Source organism: Mustela nivalis, assembly GCF_964662115.1.
Source record: "Mustela nivalis genome assembly, chromosome: 19".
Taxonomy (NCBI): Eukaryota; Metazoa; Chordata; class Mammalia; order Carnivora; family Mustelidae; genus Mustela; species Mustela nivalis.
Window position 1 is genome coordinate 195,571 of NC_139038.1, and position 20,067 is coordinate 215,637.

Here is a 20,067-nt window from a genome sequence, read left to right on the forward strand (position 1 = left end):
GGTGGCCCCATGGCCCCGAGTTCATGGGCAGAGCCTAGAAACCTCAGGTGGCCAGCACTTGTGGTCCTTCAGGAAGCTCCTGGGGGTGGTGGGATAGAAGAGCAGGCCAGCCGGCTCAGCATGGGGGTCCAGGAGAGCCTCCCAGGAAAGACCATGTGGTTTAGCGTGATGGACCACTGCCTGGTGAGCCCTCCTGAGTACGCCCCTCAGAACCTCACCTCTGGCCAGAACTCGGGTGGACTGGGTCCCACTACAACTTCCCCCAGCCTCATGGCTCAGAGCTGAGAGCCACACCCCTCGCCCATGTCCTCTGTGAGTGGAGATCCTTCTCCTAGCCTAGGGATAACTTCGGGGAGGGTGCACGCAGGGTTCTCCCCATCCTGGACCCACTAGCTGCTGCCCAGCCCAGCAGCAGTGATTTTCTTTAGGTCATTCCTCATTCTGGAGTTCCTACATGGCCAGACCAGGGCAGAATGACCTGCATGGGGGCTGGCATCCCTGCTCCTGGCTTGGCAGTGGCTTTCCCAAGGAGCCTGGCCCCCGTCCAGCCATGAGAAAAGGCACTTGGCTGGTGGCCGTCCGGCTCCTATGGGCCCTTCCCAGCCCCACAGCAAGGCCGGCAGTCCCAAACGGTGGGGCTGCGTGTGAGTCCCTGTTTGACTCCAGGGTTGAAGCCTGCCTGCTGGCCTGGGAGAGGCTGGGGGAAGCTAGCAGCATGGGGTTAGGCTCTGCCCAGAACTGCGGCTTCCAAAGTCTGGATGCGAGGACTGAGTCAGGGGGGCTCCCCGTCATCACCCCCGATTCCTGACTTAGAAACTCCGGCCCTCCAAAGCACCTCAGGTGGGCAAGGGGCCTGTGCCCTTGCCCACAGTGCCCTACACCCAAGGCACCATAGTGAGTTCTTGATAACAGGATGGAGGGCAGAGACACCCACACTGACAGAAGAGACAGCCCCATTCTCATACAGGTGGATGGATAAATACGACGTGGTCCACACAGTGGGTGTCAATCAGCCGTTAAAAGGAACCGGACCCCCCTGCCCCATGGGGTCGAGCCCTGAGGACACCAGCCAGACACAGAAAGGCACGCATGGGGAACCCATGCACACGAGGACCAGGAGTCGTCAGACTCACAGACACAGAGAACAGACAGTGGGGCCGGGGCTGGGGGAGCGGGCAGGGATCCGTGTGTCATGGGGACAGGTCTCCATGTGTGGGAATGGAACATTCTGGAGTTGGACTGGGGAGACAGTGCCCCTGAACTGGACGCTGAGAAATGGTTAAAGTGGTCAGTTTTAGGTCACGTGTATTTTACCACAATAGAAAAACAAAAAGAAAACGCTCCTCTGTAAAGGATTTCAGACCAAGAGATCGAGTCGGGAGGGAAGAGTTCATTGCACATTTAATATGACATGCAGCATTCAGAACATCGCGACGAGTTGGGTGGGCTCACACGTCACAGAAACTCCGCGGGCAGGGGCAGGGCTGGCGGGGGCCCCCGGACGTGCACAGGAGAGCAAAACCAGGGGAACTGCGCCATGTGGTTCTTGGCTCCGGGAGGCTCTGCACTGCCCCCAGGCCTCTCTCACTCACAGGGTACCTGGACAGAAAACACATCTGGGGGGAGCTGAATGGATCTGGCCTTGGGACTGTGGGGCCTGGGGCTGTTTGCTCCTCTTCCTGTTATAGGAGGGTGAAGCTTCGTTTGCACATGTCTCCTGGGCAAGGGCAGAGTCCAGTGGGGCATTGCCGGGCATCTCAGAAGGGGCCCCTGGCTCTCACGTTATCTAGCACGTGTCTATAAGACCTCTCCCCTCTCTCGGAAGGTCGCCAAGAAGCTGTCTTACAAACAAGCTGCAGAGCAGACATCATCCTGACCCCCTGTCCCCGGGAGAGCAGTGCTCCTCAAATGGTGGGGCGTCTCCAGCTCCTCACGTGCCAGGCCTCCCCAGGGGCACCGCCCAGGGGAGATGAGGGCACGCGCCACTCGACCATGTCCTCCTCTAAGGGTTCCTGTGAGCCTGGGTCACCAGAGGCTCTCATGCCTGGGGCCTTCTGTCCCTCACACTGACTTCCCCGGAAGCTGGGGGTCCCTCCAAGACACCCCCCAAAGGTCACCGTACCACCCTCAGGACTGGAGCCCTGATCACATGACCTTCAGCCCACCCAAGCCAGCCTGGACTCTCATTGGGCTCTTTGGCCACCCGGGGACAGGCTGGTCAGAGAAGACACACAGGGAGGGACGTGGGGAGGGGCCGCTGGCATCTCCTCAGCCCAGGGGTCTCTGGGGACCTTTTTTGGAAGTGCACAGGGTGACTGTTTTTTTCCAAACAAAAGCCTGGAGGGAGGGGTGGCCCCACGTGGCCAGGGTGCCCACCCCCCTCTGCGGCCCGTGGACACAGACGAGCTTGCCAGCACACAGAAGCTGGGCAGCGGGGCTGCAGGGCTCAGACGGTGAGGGAGATGAAGCTGTTGTAGCGCTGGATGTTCCTCTTGAGGATCTCGGAGCAGGGGCCCAGCACGCGCTCAAAGCGGGGCCGGTCCAACTTGACACACTTGAGGGGCCCTCGGGCCACCACGGTGGCCGCCCGGGGCCGGTTCAGCAGCAGCGCAATCTCCCCTGGGGAGCGAGAGGGTGGTCAGGGGCCCGGCCCCCAGGGCTGCCCGCACTGCTCAGGTCCACTGGATTCCAGCAAGCTCCTCCCGGGAGCACCGACACGCAGTTTCCCATCCATCTGCCGCGTCCCCGACCCCGCAGGGGCTTGGGAGGCTAGGGGTTCAAGGTCATGCCCTCCCAGGGGCAGCTGCGTCCAGGACACATCCATCGAGGGCACCCCAGCCTGCTCCCTGCATACCCCCCATGGCTCTCCACCTCAGCACCCTTCCAGGGACCCCCACCACCACCATGAGACTCACACTCTGTGAGTGCGGGGACTCCAGACTCACCGAAGTAGTCGGAAGGCCCCAGGCGCCCCACCTCCACGTACTCCTCGTTGGGGGACCGGCGCTGGAGGACGGAGGCCGTGCCCTGCAGACGCCAAGGGGATACGTGAGGATCAGTGGTTGGAGTGGGCATGGGCGGGGGCGGGGAGGATGGCCTGAAGTCACCCAGCGGGGGAGGCGGTGGTGATCACACCCAGCAGGAGGTCATAGGTTGGGGTGTCACACACAGCGGGGGGGTGCACAGGTAGGGGGTCACAGCCACCAAAGTTGGGGTCACACCCAGCTGGGGGGGGTCACATGTAAAGAAGTCAGAGGTGAGGAAGTCACAAGCAGGGCCCACAGGTGAGAGGTCACCCAGCAAGGGGACATGACCAAATCTCCCTCCTGCCAGCTTCTATCTATGTGCTCCCCCTTCTAAGGTGAATTCAGGGTTCTCCTCCTTGGAAACAGAAGGGTGTGGGGTTGGAACCATGCTGGGGTCTGGCCAAGGGCATGAGGCTGCCAAAGGCCATGCAGTGGGGAGGATCTTGGAGCTGACCTTGGGCTAGCTCTCAAGGATGTGGCACTCCTGCAGGATGGGCGTGGCCTTGGGTCCCGCTCTGAGCAGCGTGGCTCCCTCCTGACCCCTAAACAGGAGTGTCTGCAGACACTGCCAGCTCAATAACTAATGCAGGCCTGGATGGCCAGCACGAGGCAGTCGAAGTCTCCCGCTCGGTGGGCTGGCAGCCTCACACCGGGGCAGGGACGTGTGGAAGCTCTAGCGCTGGGCGGCTCTGACCCCAGGACCCCCTCGCCTGCCAAGCCCTCGGGCTGGGCCCTGTTTAGGGGAACTGAACACCAGCCTCATCCACGCTGCCTTGTTGTACACCTGCCAGCAGGCTGGCCCCACTGTGGAGACTGAAAGGGAAGCTTTAAAAAACGGCCCAGAGCACCCAGACAAAGCTCAACACCGACCCTGCAAAGGGATGTCAACCAACACGTAGTGTCCCTCCTGCAGCCTCCTCACCGGGAGGGGTCACCTGCTTCTTCAGGGTGGCCAAGGGGACTGGCCCAGGAGGACGCGGGCCCCTGCGCCCCCCACTACCCTCTGCCACTACGGTGTGCCCACAGCTCTGCAGCCCAGCTCCCCAGTGCCCTTGCCGCACGAACAAACGTGATCTTTCTCCAAGGTAGGCTCAGTTCTCCGGCTCACCATCTCTGGCCTCACTGTGTATGGGTTAATGAGTAACTCCTGCCTCTCTACGGTCTGGAGGGAAACGCGGCAGTCAAAAGACCCTGCCAGTGCAGCCAAGCCTAGAATCTCCAAGCACCTATCGGCAACCCCTCCGGCTGGATTCCCCATGCCGGGACCACTCAGCTCCTGCGTGTCTAGGGTGTTTATGAAGCTAGTTGATGGATGGCGCCAGACGTCTGAACAGCCGGGCGACGCCGCCACCCCCAGGAGCTGTGGCTGGCGGGGGGCCTGGAGAACATGGGCTCCCTCCCCGAGCCCTGGGAAGGAATGAAGTCCTGGGACCCTGGGTGACGGGGGTGACGGCTGAGGGTGACATGTGGCTCTGATGTCACCAGCCTTGGTCCTCCTGCAGTGGGACGTGGGGCAGGTCACCTGAACCCCACATGTGGTTGCTGTGCCTGGGGCCACCAGAACAGGCATTATTTGTCTCGATACCCCACTGTGCCGACCTAATTCTTTTTCACACTGACGCCCTTTAACTTGTGATGCACGTAATCTACATGCCTTTCATTCCCGTTTTAGACAACTTTCCACTTTACAATCGGATCATTTCCTTCTTCCAAAACTGCAGGCATGGACCTGGAGGCTTCTGGTTTGCAGCATTACTCAGGGACACTCCAGGCCTACAGCTTCCTTCAGAGGCTTTGAAGCCCCCAAGCAAACCCAAGCAGAGGGGCTGGGGGCTACTGTCAGGCCTCAGAACCACAAGACGTGGCAAGGCCTGGGAGCTGGCTGATTCAGCCGCCCAAACGTGGGCCAGGGACCTGGGCTTATTCCCACCTCCTGCTCTGGTGACCTCGGTCCCTCCTGGTGGCACAGCCGCTGCCACTGTTGTGGGAGTCACCCAATGTCTTCCCCTGCCATCAGCAGGCAGAGAACCCACTTCTTCCTCCTACAGCTCTCCTATCAGCAGGAAACCTTCTAGAAGCTTCTAGCAACCTCTCCTCATGCTGCATTGACCCAACGAGGTCAGACCCTCACGGAGCTGCTGAAGAAATGGTGGGCACCAATGGGGAGGGGTTGGGGATCCTGGCTGGGTTCACAGAAGGAGCAAGGATGGGCTCGGTGGGGGGGCAGCTCAGGTCCACCACATGGACATTCACCTGAGCCCACCAACCCCGTAGGACCCGTACGTCCTTTCTGGGTCCTACGTCCTTTCTGGTGGTGCACAAAGACGAGGCAGGCTGTGACCTCCAACACGGGGGAGCACACGCACCCTATCTACGGGCCCTCGGAGGACGTGTGTGCTCCTGCACGCAGGTGTCCCTGTCTCAGCCAGATGGCCACGAGGCTTCGCGAAAAGAAAGTGCCCACAGGGAGAGCCCTCGGCAAACACAGGGTAGGGAATAGCCCTGTCGGTTGTGAGCCGAAGCCCCAGGCCTCCTTCATGGGGATCGTGACCACGTGACCCTGTTCTCACAGACAGACTCTGTTTGCGTGGCTGTGACACCAGTCGCCAGCCACGTGGGAGGGCCACGTGGGAGGGCCACGTGGAACAGCTTCCTGGCCCAGGACACATGCTCAACAGAAGATGCCAATCTGTTCTGGGGCCCCGACCCAGCAGCACCGACTCCCCGAGCCCAACACCATCCCCCAGCGCCCTGGCAGGACTGTTGAGGACCACTGTCTGCCCAGCACAGGTTGACCCTGAAGGGTGCAGACCTCCACCCAGCAGAGAGCCGTTCCCACGGCACCACACGCCCCGGGTCCTGGAAATAACCCTCCAGTCCGAGCTGTGCTTCCCAGCCCGCTGTGAGGGCAGCAGAGACACCCTCGTGGGACTGTGAGCTGGAACGTTCTGGGCTGGAAAAACGTGCTTGCCAAAACTCCAGATCATATTCCCCAAACTTCTCACTCAGTGATTCTAACCCTGGTCTGAAAATAAACCAGGTCACACGGAACGCGGCCTGGGAGGACGCAGGACCAAAGAGAGCACCGGCGTCCAGGGGCGGGGACCGTAAACGGACCGTTTCCTTCAGCATCTGTTTGAGGTTGGGTTGTTGTTTTTTTTTTAAGATTTTATTTATTTATTTGACAGAGAGAGATCACAAGTAGGCAGAGAGGCAGGCAGAGAGAGAGAGGAGGAAGCAGGCTCCCCGCGGAGCAGAGAGCCTGATGTGCGGCTCAATCCCAGAACCCTGGGATCATGACCTGAGCTGAAGGCAGAGGCTTTAACCCACTGAGCCACCCAGGAGCCCCATCTGTTTGAGTTTTAAACGTCTCCTATGAAAGCAAAACCCTAACCAAAACCCTCCTGCTTTGGTTTCCTACAACAGGCAGGCAGGGACGACTTCTATGAGATAGACCCAGCAGAGGCGGTGGCAGTGACTGTGAGGGTCCGGCAGGAAGCCCGAGGCTTTGGGCCAAGAGGCCCCCTGACCGGTCCTGCAGGGGGACGGGCCCTCAGGGACACACCCGGGCTCCGGACCCGTGCTGTGTGTGCAGCAGGCGTCGTTGCTACACCCCCTTTATTCGTTCTCCCTGGTGTGCCTTCCCGCGCCCCTATCCACCTCCCCCTCCGCCTCTTGGAGCCCCAGCCTGGTGGGATGCTAGATGTGGCCAAGTCTAGTGGGAGCTGGGGGCTGGGGGCAGACGCCCCAATGCCTGCTGGCCCTCGACGGCCCCCAGTCCAGGCTCAGGAAGGACGGCGTCCTTCAGACCCCACATGTACCCCTGAGTGACTGAGCACCAGCTCTGAGGCTCCTCCTGCATTGGCCGTGTGGGCAATGTTGGGTTTCTAACGGAGTAATCGTCCCGGCAGACGTTAGCGTGTCCCGGTGTCGGACCCAGCGAGGGTGTCTTCTATCCATTCTGGGGAGCTGGACCCTTATCACTGCCCAAGCACAAGTCCGCCTCTCGGCAGTGTGGCCAAAACACTCGGCAGATGGCATCACACGCACGCGGCTAACCACGTGGGGCGCACACTGGCCTGCACTCCTACTGGTGTCCAGTGGATTCTCCGTGAGGCCGGGGCCAGGCCAAGGGAGGATGGCACAGGTACGTGGGCCCCAGGGCCGGGGCTCCAAGAAGCGGGTGGGGAACGCCAGAGTGGGGGGCACCACAGGCCCTGCGTAGGGAGGGTTCCTTCTCCAAACTGGGAATGGTCGCATCCCCTCTGAAGCCAGGCAGCACCCGTGACAAGCTCAGGAAAGTGTCTGGCGACCCACGCTCCGGTGGGCAGGGGCGATGTCTGGGAGACAAGCAGGTGGCCCCACCACACGTGTCCTTGAGCGGAAGGACAGGGGTGTGTGGGTCACACAGCACGGCTCCATCCCTCCAGGCTCTGCTCCCCATGCCCAGTTCTTCCCTGCCACACAACCACCCACGGCTTCTGCAGGCCAAAGCTGGAAATAAGCAGGAGCTTGCCAACTCAGTGGTGTCCCAGTGAGACCTCTGGGTGGCCTGGGTGAGGTTGGGCTTGGGGGAGCCTATGGCTTCCAGTGACTCAACCCTTAGACCCAAAGGAGGGTAGGGTGACAGTGGGCACAACTGGGCTGGCAGCCACCCCCTGTGCTCCCAGGACACGGCTGCCTCAGCCTGCAGACCCGGGCCCAAGGCCCCCCAGCCCAGCCCAAGGGCACGCACAGCACCTCCTCCTGTGAAAGAGGCTAACACATGTAGGACAGGTCAGGAAGGTCCGAGCGTGGCCCCAGCCAGAGCAGCTGAGAGAGAAGGTGAATTAAAAGGTTTCTCTCCTGCTTGACCACTGCTCCCCGTGGGAAGTTCTAGTGGGACCAGAAGGACGATGAGGCTACAGGTGGTGGGTTTTTGGGGCCTGGAGTCACAGGGCAGGCCTGGGCCAGTCCTGGCACCAAGAAGCCATGACTTCTACCCTGGCTGTCTGGGGAGCTGTGAGCTTAGTCCCTGCTTCTCCTGGCCTCAGTTTCCCCCCAGGCCCTGGCCAGGATCCATGGAAGCATGGGTGTGAGCATCACTGGGAGGCTCCTGGTGTTCTCTGCACTGAGAGGGTAACAGTCACTACCTCAAGGACTCGCAGGATCATTGGGACACAGAGTGAGCTCAGGAAGCAATGGCAGACTCTGTCAGGACCAGCACCGGGAGCAGACGGAGCACAGAGCTGGTTGGACAGACTCCTGTGGTCCATGAGAGAATGTCAGCCTGCCTTCTAAAGGAAGGAACAACCCCTGCCCCCACAGGGACGAGCCCCAAGGACACTAGCCAGACACAAAAGGACACTCATGGAGACCCTCCCCCACACACGAGGACCCAGAGTCGTCAGAAAACAGACGGTGGGGCTGGGGGAGTGGGTGGAGGTCCGTGCATCATAGGGACAGGGTCTCCGTGGGGGGATGGAATGTTCTGGAGCTGGATGGGGGAGGGAACGGTGACCCTGAACTGGACGCTGAGAAGTAGCCACGATGGCAAGTCATATACTGTGTGCGTTTTACCACAATTCAGAGAAATGGAGATCATTTCAAGGAGGGCCCGGCCCTGGGAATTCCCACTGGCCCTGTGCCTAGACTTGGGCTCTCCTGTTCCTGCATGTTGGGGTCATGCTCTGGGCACCCCACATGGCCCCCCGTCCACATCCATGCGCTGTCTCAAGCGGCTCACGGGCAGGGGGCCTCGTGCTTATTACTAAGCTGCCCACGCTGCAGACAAGTACTCGGCCGTCCCTCCAGAGGGACACACTGGGGACACTCATCTTTTGGCCCACTCCTGGCATCCCAACTTCTGGAGGTGGGGCCTGCAAGCCCTGAGTCCCTGGGGGACCCTGGCTCCAAGGTGGGGGACTTGACACCCCCAAACCTAACTCGTCCCGAACGGCACATCTGTAAGGTTTTAACGGTCTTCGTGGCAGTGGTGTGCATGCTTCTCGGCCCTCCTCTTGCGGGGCCAGGGACCCAGCGGGACCATGCAGGATCCTGTGGCCAGCATGCACATGGCCCGCGGCCCCCTCTGGGAGCACCTACAGGCCTGTTGGCACCTGCATGGGCAACAGACAAGATCTGGAATCACAGGCCCCGGGATGTCTCCGGCCTTTGTTGGGGGGGGCGCTCTCTATCTGGGGAAACACTCCCCAGACTCCTCGCATTTTGTATGCCAACAGCAAACCCAGGAGGAACCCGTCAAGGGGCAGGCGCTTGTCAGGAACGCCCACAAGCAGCTGTGGGCAGAGGCGGGGAAATTACGCCTTCCTAAAGACTCTTCCGTGTCACTGGCCTTATTCCAGCAAATGACACTGTCATCACACGATTTTTCAATTTTGGGGTTTTCTTAGAAAAGGCTCTCATCTGAGGTCCAGCCTCGGCCACCAGCAAGGTGACTTGTACAGCCTAGAGTCTTCATCCACAAACAATCCGGGGACAGCCAGCACCAAGGCCCCGGGTCACAGGAACGTGCACTGAGTCCACCCTCCAGCCCATGTGCCAAGGTCATTCTGGAGCCCAGAGAGCCTGGCCTGCCCAGGTCCTACCTGATGGGTCAACAGGATGTGTGGCTGTGCCCGGTCAGGAGGCCATTGGGCAACCAGGTGGAGACACGTCAGAGCGCAGGAGCCCCTCAGGCTCCTGAAACCCTCTCAGGGGCCATCAGAGCCTCCCTGGATGGAGCCCCTTCTGGGGTCAGAGTGGCCCAGGCAGTCAGTCACCCTAGAGGGACATCCAGGTGTGGAGTGGGTGTCGGCATGGGCCTGTCAGATGCAGCCATCATGCTCCCTGGCATTTACCCGAAGGGCCCAGATGAAGACTTAGGTCCATAGAAAATTCACGCAGGGATGTCTACACACTTCATCACAACCAGCAAGATGACCCCGAGCAGGTGAGCAGCTCCCATGCTCCGTGCAGACCACGGGCCACGAATCTGCACACTGATTACAGAGACCGACCCAAATGTCACACCGTGGGACCTTAAGGGCCAGGCACTCTGGGGAAGCTGAGCTGTGTACACAGGAGGGGAAGGCCTGCCGCCGGGGCTTCGGGGCAGAGGGACAGACGGTGCCGGGGGACTTTCAGGGCCATGAACACTGGGGGACACCCTGGAGTGACACCGGTCATCACTGTCCAGACCCACAAAATGCACACCCACCCAGAGGGACCCTGGTGCCAACTGTGGTCTCTGGGTGACGACAACACGTCCGCATGGGACTGATTGTGAAAGATACCCCATCTGGGGGACACGGATGATGGGGCAGCCTTTTGGGGGAGCAGGGAATACGGGAAATCTCAGCTCCTTCCACTCAATTCTGCTGTGAACCTCAAACTGCCCTAAAAAATGAAGTCTTACAAGTCAGGGAGTAAGAACTCTGAAAACTCTGTTGTCTCTCCTTCCGGGGACTGGGGCTAGCAGGCCAGCAAACACCTGTGACCTCAGGCCACCCCCACCAAGCCTGGGCGCTAAGAGAGGGCGCCCACCCAGGCCCCAGGAGCTCTGGAAACAGGCTTCCTCTAGTTTGGCCCGGAAGGAAAGCTGTGACCTTTGTGCTAGAGACGTCTGGGCCAGTCGACCATCCTTCACCAATGACCTGCAGCCTCGGCCTGGACACACACCCTTCGTCCACCTCCGTCTGGACCTCCAGCCCCCAGCCCCAACCTGCACACCTCACCATCCCAGTCGGTGGGGGTGTCCCTGCTACCACCAGGCCTCCTACCACCGCGGGTTACTGTGCCACTTCCAGGGACCCTGCTTTGGCCTGGGACCCAAGGCAAGTCTGTGCCAAGTCCATGGGGCGATTTCGCTCCTCCCCAAATAAATACCTAGCTGGTAGCAGCTGCCACCCACTCCCCAGCCAGCGCACAGTGAGGGCACAGCACGGCCGAGTCACAGACAACCCCAAGCAAAGAAGAACACACCCAGCAGGGCGTGGGGCGACCCCCTTTCCTGCTCCCCAAGATCCTGGTGAATCTGCATGCCCACCAGAGGGGTCCACATGTCTGAGCGGTAAGCAGGGCGAGGCACTGGCCAGAAGGCAGCTTGGGGAGCAATGGTAGTCCCATCACTTCAGCACAGTGGACATTCACAAAATTAATTTGCTAAGAGGGCAGATAAGCCAAATCTGGAGTTTCCATGGTAACGCCTCCCCGGTGGCCAGCTGGTACAGGACGGAGCATGAAGCTCTCTGTTGGAATTTTATGGGAACCAGCTGCCCTCATCATCCCCCCCAACCCCATGACCCAGCCCCGGTCTTGGCGGGGTCCTCGTGGGCATGCAAAGTGGGGCCACGTGGCCCAGCGCCGAGCCCCATCCACATCCTTGTCCATTTTCCTGGAGCACGGAAACCAGGAGGAAGGTCTTGGCACAGACACTCTGTTCTCTCTCTGCCTGACGCTCCCTCCTTGCAGAGGTCCCGGTCGGCCTCACCCCACGGGCTGCTGCAGGTCCCCGTCCTGGGAAGGCCCAGTCCCTGCTCTGTGTCCATTGCCAGGTTTTTAGGGCAAGGGTCTCACTCAACTGCTGGAACGTTTCCCTAGAGCTCTGGGGATCCAGTGTCGAGGAGATTCAGACACAGCCAGTATTTGCAGGGCCTCGAGACAGGAAGACCGCCTCTCCCAGGGGGGCCTGCCCCGCAGAGACAACACCCCACCCCGGGCTCAGCTGAGCCCGGGGATCCTGAAGCCCCACTCAGCCTTCCACACTGGGCTCCCACCCGCCGGCAGGTGTTCATGACTAAGTGTCTGTGGGGGCCACTGTCCACACCTGTGCAGGACAGGGGGGTCTCTGCCAGGCTCAGCCACACCTGGGGGATCCGCACCGCGGGGAGGACACATACAAGGAAGCAAACTCAAGGACCTTCTGCCAAACAGAGCAGACACTCAGCCAGGTAATGGCGTGAGGAGACAAGGGGCCTGGTGCCCCTTGTTGCTCTGATGAAACTAGGATGGGCAGCACCAAGCCAGCCAGTCCGCCAAAGCCCCAGCCTGGGTCTGTAGCCCCATTCCTCACAGCAAGTACGTCAGCAGGCACCCAGTGCCCAGAACTGGGCCTCAGGACCCTACACACCCACCTATGCAAAGACCAGACTGTTCTGGAAAAGCCAAGAAGCAGGGGCATCAGAAAGGGGCTCTGCAGAGAAACCCCCAGTGGGATGTGTGTGTGGATAGAGGTTCACCTTACGGAATTCGCTTGCATGACAGCGGGGACCACAAGTTCAAAATCTGCATGGCCAGCGGCTGGCAGGGAGTGTTTCTTCTTGGGGGGCCTCTGTCTTCTTTCTCTCAAGGAAAACCTTCAACTGATCAGATGAGGCCCACCCACACCATGGAAGACCTGCCCCTTCATCCAACATCAGCTGATGTCACTGTTAATCCCATCTGAACCTCCGCAAAAACATCTAGAGTGGGGTTGAGCAAACCTCTGACATCTGGGGACCTAGGCCCCTTTCCTGCTATCTCCGTGGGGCAGGGGGTCACACTGCGAGAAACTGGCAGTTAGTGCGTTATAACATGCACGTGTGCCATTCGCAGAAGGAAAAGAGGACAATTCAAACCAGAAAGATCACGCACCTGGATGCTTCCTGCCAAGTCTCCCAGAAGAACACAGGCCGTCCTCACTGCATGTCCCATGTGTGTGGCGTGGGGTGTCTCTGCTCCCATGGAAACATCAGCCACGCCCAGCGGGGTCTCCAAAACTATCTAACCAAGGGCACAGCGTCCAGAGCGAAAGTGCTTGCTCTACAAACCCACAACCAGCACTACCTTCTCCTGCTTTGTTCTAGAACGTTCTTGGTCGACTCCTGGGCATCTAAACCAGGGACACCCAGGCAGCCTCCCAAGGCTGTGGTGACACCCCCAGGGGACAAGCGTCCTCCAGCCCCACCTGCGACTCCCCTGGGAGCTCACGGGGCATGAGGCGGGGAGCAGGGCTGGTGGGCCTGACCTGTGTGCCTGGCAGGTGTGGCCACGGGTCTGCTTCTGGCCACAGAGCAAACCACAGCGAGCCTCTGATGCCTGCAAACCCCGGGGTCCCATGTGACCTATCCGACCCGGCTGATCACAGGAAAAGGGAAAAAATCCAAGTTGCCAAGGAGACGACTTCAAATACATTTCTGGGAGCATCGGGTTACATTCCAGAGCCACACACCTGCATTGGTGTGCGTGAGCTCCCACGCCCATCCACGGGGAGGACGCAGTCCTTGGACGGAGCCGGGGCAGCCCCCGTCACCCCACCGCTCCCCTGGCTGCATACCGTCCCCTGGCTTGCTCCCTGAGCACCCTCAGAGCTGGCTGCTGACGCCGCTGGGGGATGACCAGCAGGGACACCTGCAGAGCAGGCGCGACCCCGGGAAGGACCTCCCCAGCATGCCCTGCAGCCAGTGGAGGGAGAAGAAACACACGTGTGGACACAAGGAATGGCACTCGGTGTTCTCTGTGCCGTTGACAAGACCGAGGCATGCTGCGACCCTCTGCTGCGCCCACCCACACGTATCCACGCACACCCACGCACCCACGCAATGCACCCACGCACATGCACGCACACACACGTACCCATGCACACACATGCACACGTACGCACACGCACACACACGTACCCACGTACATGCACACATACCCACAAACACACCCGCACACGTACCCAAGTACACCTATACACGCAGCGGACACCCAGAAGGACACGCAGAAGCAAGGAGCAAGACCCAGCCAGCAAGGTGCACGGCTGACACTGGCGGGCAGTGCAGCCTTGGCTGTGTCCCCCCAGGAAGCATCGCTGAGCCCTGACCAGACCTCCCTGGCGGGGAGCAGACACTCACATAACATATCCTGGGCCCGGAAATCACCCGCTCACGTCATCAGGAGGAACACACTGGGTAACGACTTCCTTCCCTGGCGTCCTGCAAGGGCACTTCGCCATTCGGTGCCTCTCACATGAGCTTCACGCCGTGGTCTTGGACCAGGTTGGGCGGCTGCCTCAGTCCAGAGCAAACAATGGACAATTGTCGGGGCTGATGTGTGTGACTCCCACAGATCAGAGACCACAGCACTGAGGCCACCAACGTCAAAGCCTGCAGGGCCTGCCGAGCAGGCTAGAGGGCCGGGTGGGGACTGAGGCTAATGGGGCCCTTTGCCACCCCCAGGGGCCCACCCTTCAGGTCTGCTGGTCTCAGCTAGATAGGGATGCGGGTCCAAGGTGGTCGGGTACCATACTTTTAAAGGGAAGAGATCCAGATTGTTATGGGAAATATCTTGATTTTTAAATACTGACAACTAATTCAAATGTTTTTTCAAAAAACCCCACTGTACAGGCCAATACAAATGCATCTCTAGGCCAAATCAGCCCTGTGAGCACAAGCTTCTTATTAATGTAGTTAAACCTAGAGCAGGAAAGGATTTGTGCTTTTCTGCTGGTGTCACGCCCTCCCCTTGGCCCCAGTCATCTGAGCAGGCCCAGGGTGGCCCCACACAGGGATCATTGTGGGGACAACTGAGGATGACAGGCAGCTCCGGGGCTCCATGACTTACAGCCACCGTCTGTCCCCTCCCGCTGGGCCTGGGGCCTGGCCGGGCACCCTCCCTCAGGGGTCTCCACTGACGCAGGCAGTGGGCAGCTGGGGCTGCTTGTGTGGAGACACAGTGGGCTGGATGTCCAAGGGGGGCCGTCAAGTGGCCACTGACTCGGAGCTCCGGGCCCCACTGATAAGCCGAGGCCTGAGGCATCTCCGAGCACAGCCACTGGCACCAGGAAGGACAGCCCCAAGGACGAGGGTCGGAGAGCCCCCCACAACCAGCCTGGGTGCCCCACACACGGGCTGGTATGTCCCAGGCATCCAGCACATTGCCAAGGCCTTCCCATGAGTCAGACCCCACCTGCCCAGGAGGGCAGCGAGAACCTTGCAGTCGGTCACATTATAATGCAGACTCGGGGAACGGGGTGACTGGAGGGACCCTCTCCACCTCCATGAGAGACTCATTTCTTAACCGCAAAACGCCAGGCTCACACAGACCCAGACACGGTGTCACATCCGAGGCCACAGGTGAGAGGTCAGATGGTCTGGGGCATGGGGCCGAGGGGCGGCACCCTCCCCCCACCCCGCCCCTCTGTCCAATGGTAGCCATGGCTGCTTTGGAAGCAGGATGAGATTTCTCGTCCTTTCAGAGGCCCCAGCTCCCTTCCTGGATGTGCAGGAAGACTCCACAGGATACAAACAGGGCCGCCCACCCAACCCTGCAGCAGAGTCTTGGGAATGTCGCCCCTAGGAGCAAAGACGAGAGCCTGGCGGGCCTTCCGCCCCGATGACGGGCTCCGAGTCAGGGCGGACCACATTCAGCCCGCATCCTGCCCAGGGTTTTGTCGTTCCTCCTTCCTTCCTTTTCCTTTTCAAGGAAATGTGAGGAGTGGGCCTCCCGCCCTCAGGACCTCGAGCCATGCCCCTGAGAGTGCTTCTGCACTGGGGATCCCTTTGGAGATGGTTACCCGCTCTCAAGGAGCTCAGGCTGGAAGCAGCTTCCTTTGCTCGCACCCATGCACGTGGGGCCCACCCACCACCTGCAAGCAGGTTCTGTCCCAGCCCCAGAGCTGGGACAGGGTAGGGGAGGTGACCAGGCCCTTGTGAGCATGCTCGCCATACGACCCGGCACCACCCTGAGGCCTCATGTGTCCCTGCACACCCGCATCTCCCCTTCCGCTCTTCTCCTGCTAGGCTCTACGGCCTTCTGGAAATTTCCTGCAAGAGGGGGCAGACAAGCCATGGAGAGGAGGGACCCAAACATGGCCTCCTAGGAAGGGTTTTGCAGGAGCCCAGACTAGAGTCACACACACCAAATCTGTGTTGCATGTCCATGGGAACTTAGCCATGTCGCTCGTGCTTTACAGGCTGCGTGTCACCAAGCTCGGCTCCAAGCCTCACTGCCCACACCTGCAGCCCAGCGGACTCGCCTTCTCTTATTCTAACCTGAGGACATGGCTCACAGGCGCTGAGCTCTGTGTCCGAGACCCAGCAGGGATGGCCGACCGCCACGCTGGGCCCCCACACTGCCACGCCAAGGGCTCCCCTTGTCCCGGCAGCAAAAGACACAGCTGAAGAATGTGCTTTAATGAGCGTGAACGTGAAATCCTTCCGCCCTCGAGCGCCACGGGAGGAGGAAGCCAGCCCAACAGACAGCAGCATTCCTCTGGGCCTGCGTCACCAGGGCTGCCCACACCGCACGGCGGGCCCCCCATTCATTCCGGGCATCGCTGGCTGGGGGCTCGCGCTGGGGGTCTCAGCCCCGCCCCGCCCCAGGGACAGGCGGCCACAGCAGCTGCTCGCCCCTGTCAGTGCCACGGATTACAGCCCCAGAGCCAGCTGTCGTGGGGCCTCGTCAGAGAGACTCATGTGTGTCCAGGCTGAGAACCCAGAACCATTTAAAAAAAAAAAAAAAGCAGCAAGCTTTTTAATGAGATCATTATAGACTTGCATGGAGTTTTAAGCAACTGCGTGGAAAGATTCTGCGTGCCCTAAACATACGCGTGTCCCCCAACAACACAGAACTCTAGGTCTCGGCATGTGTTCATGTTCCCCACACCGAGCCCACGCGTGTGTTCAGTGCTGTGTGGCCTCCTCACCCGCCACCACACGTGTGGGCTTGGACCCAATGCCATTCTCTAAGAGACTTGAGGGCAAGAAGGAGTGTCAGTGTGGGCCTGAGGTGGTGAGCGGGACAGAGGGCGCACGTGGGAGCGGCGAGGGGACGCCACGTCCCCTGCACCCCGAGCCGGCGGCACTCACCTCCGTGATGATGAAGAAGTCATCCCCAGGCTCCCCCTGGACCACGATCTTCTCTCCGTCCTCAAACTGCACGGGCTCCAGGGCGTCTGCCACAGTCAGGCGCTCCCATTTCTCCAGGGACTCTAGAGCAGGACAAGGAGACCGTCACCATGGCGTGCGCCCTTGCTCTGCCCCCTCGCTCTTCCCCAGGAAGCGCCGTGGGACGGCCTCCGCTGGGACAGCAGTGAGTGAGATGGGGTGCCCACATCCCTGCTGGGAGGGCCGGGGAGTTTCACCGTGAGCTGTGCGGGAGGTACCGGGCTAGCGCTCCGTCCTCAGGGGGACAGGGTCTTGGAGCGGGCGCCTTGCGGTTTAGTCAGGCGGCGGGTGCGGGAAGTGGGGCCTGGGAACCCAGAGGGAAAATACTCCAGACATAAGCTGCCTGTGTTCTGGCAAAAACACCATCGCCGCTAAGCATGGGGCTACTACGCAGAGTAAAATATCTCAGAGCGGTTGGAGCGATTACCCGTCCAGAAGAAATACCATTCATCACGGTTCAACTGCAGGCGTACCCATGCTGCCGCACCGGGCACATCCCCCCTCCCATTATTTTAGGTCAAAATGCTTAATTCCAATGCCACGCCCCTCTTTACAGCTCGCGGATTCTAGGTACCTTTCCGCCTCTCCCTGAGCCTTCCCACCCCGTCACCCTCCACCCCAGCCCTCGGGAAGGAAAAAGAGAAAAAACCCAATACGCTCCTTTGGAAGAAAACGATTCCCTGATTAACTATTTCTTTTTTGGCAGAAAAACCCTCCCTGGCCTGCACTTATCAGATGCTACTTAAGTAGGTCAGTGGCTAAAAATACAAAGCAAAGCATTTATTTTAGAACTGGGTTAGGAGCGGGATTTCTCCGCTGTGAGACGTCTGCCAGTACCGCGAATTGTAAAGGACCAGCTCCCGCCAGCCGCCGGCACAGGCGGGAAGTCAGGGGAGGTCTGCGCGGCCGGGGCTGCTCAGGGACCCAAAGCTGGCCGCATGTTTCTGTGCTCACCGGGACACTGGCACGCCAGCCAGCCCGAGGGCCACATAACTGCGAGTCAGGCCACCAGGGGGGAGTCCGCTCCCATTGTCCCATGAGCAGTTTCCTCCGTTCCATCTAAAACAGGTGACACCCTGAGGTCTGAAAGTCAGGACGTGCGGTGCTGTGTCCCCCAACGGCCGGAGATCAGAAGACGCTGGCCTGGCTTTTCCAGGGTACCCAGTCTCTGAGGCAACGCAGGACGCACAAGCCCTGTGGGTGTTTTCACGGCACTTGGGGTCCCGAGTCTTAGGGTTCCAGGGCCGACCGGCCGCCTTTCTGACCACCCCCTTTCTGAGCGGGATCTCAACTCTGCACCTGGCGTCCTGCCGGCAGCTGCGACCCATGATCATGCCAGGCCCCAGACACGGAGCCCCAGGGTGTCCTCCAGGCTCCCGTGTCCCCCAAGCCTGCCAGGTTCCATAACCATCACAGGTGGAGCCCAATGTCCATGCGCCAGAACCTCTAGGTCCCAAAGCATCACCGTCCCCTTCACGCTCCTTCCTGACGAGGGAGGGACGCGGGCTGAGGGCAGGCCGGTGCAGAGCAAGGCCTCCCAACGCTGGCTGCAGGCGTCTCTCTGGAGGATTCTCTGCAGCCAGGATGACCGAGGGGTGAAGGGATTATTCTCCTTCGGGTGAGAATAATCAGGCCGCACCACCCGACGGCCACGGAGAAGGACTTGCTGGCAATCGATGGGAACAGAGCTTGTGGACAGGGTGAGCAGAGCACGTGAGAGCATCTGGCAGCTGAGAAAAGGAGGTGGAAGGGGACCGTGGGCCCCGGGGTCCTGGGTTCAGGGCTGTCTCATGGGGCTACAGTACCCTTCACGCAGCCCCTATGAAACCATGGGGACCAGCTCATTCAGCAGCCAATTTTTGTTCCGTCAAGTATGACACCAACCACAAAGCCCAGTGTGCCTTCATAGGACACGTCCAGACCAAGCACCTGCAGGGACAGACTCACAGGCACAGGGCTTCCTTGGGACGGGTGACGAGAAGGTTCTGGAACCATGGAGTGGTGATGGGCGCAGATGCCCTCAAGTTAGAAACAGCAGACACGGTGCCTGCCATGGGATGCATTTTCACCACCAGAGGAAAAGAAGAAGCAGAACCTTCTCTCAGCATCCCACAGGGTCTCTATGAGGACATGAGGTCAACCCGCTGCAGGTGCCCTCCCTGCCGGGCCTGTTTTGGGTTGAAATACTCATATTCACTACAAAGAACTCAAGAAATATAGCAAAGTGTAAAGAATGTGGAAAACTGCCAAGGGCCGCCCAGAAATGACGTGGCGACAACATGCAGCATGGCCTTGTCTCCAGGCCCAGACCCAGACAGAAGGATGGACAGAAAGACAAGCAGAAACACTCCCAGAGATAGGACCCGCCGGCTGTGTCGTCTTGTTCAATGTTAACTCTTAAACTCTCTATCTATCTTGCTTGAGTTCAACACAAGAAAAAGAAACAAGAATAACAGAGTATTCTTTTTTTTCAATGTAAGATATATTCTTTGTTAAAAGATTACTCTAAGAAAGATGATAGAAAAAAAAAGTTCCCCGGTTGAACTGTATAGAATGCCCACCTTTTAGGTCCAAAGGGATAGAAAACGGGCCACTCTGGGGGCTCGCCTTGACAGTGGGCCCACCTGGCCTCCCTACAGGTTTTGGGCTAGGCTCCCTGATGCGGCCCATGAAGGCGTGAATGCACTGCAGGCCCCTCACCCCAACCGGGGTCTTCTGAAACCTGCCTCGGGGGCAGGGGCACTGGCCCTCCATGGGCCCCTCAGGCCTGGCTGGGCACCTGTGCTCTGCCCCCCCACCCCTGTCTCTAGGCAGCGCGTCCTTCCCCAGCCCCTGGGTTCCGGGGCAAGTACTCATGGGGGTCCTGCCCCACCATGGCTCTGCAGCTGCCTCATACCGTCGCAGCACATCACCGGCTCTACGCTCAATCTTGTCCACTTGTCTTCATTTGGAGAGAAAATTTCATCAAAACAGGCGTGAATACGTCATCACCACCAGCCCATGTCTCTCCTGAGTAAAATCCTGTGACTGTTTTGTCATAATGGCTTCAGATCTACTTGTTAAGGCTTCTGACTTGTTAAATCTTTTATTACTGAAGCACAGTCGATCTTCGTGTCTATTCCTTAGAGACGTGTCCCACACCATGGATGAAA

General features: G+C 59.7%; 1 protein-coding gene across 3 annotated transcripts in view; it reads right to left on the minus strand.

Annotated features, from left to right (window-relative positions):
- Positions 1-1,385: 1,385 nt before the first annotated feature.
- Positions 1,386-20,067, minus strand: part of PRKAR1B (protein kinase cAMP-dependent type I regulatory subunit beta) — an 80,320-nt gene continuing 61,638 nt past the window's right edge. For all 3 annotated transcript variants that reach the window (XM_082714061.1, XM_082714062.1, XM_082714060.1), the window contains 3 exons: positions 16,838-16,959; positions 2,946-3,027; positions 1,386-2,619 (listed from right to left, as the gene is read on the minus strand). In XM_082714061.1, coding sequence (XP_082570187.1) covers positions 2,447-2,619; positions 2,946-3,027; positions 16,838-16,959 — 377 coding nt within the window. In that variant the 3' untranslated portion in view covers positions 1,386-2,446. The remainder of the gene's footprint in view (positions 2,620-2,945; positions 3,028-16,837; positions 16,960-20,067) is intronic.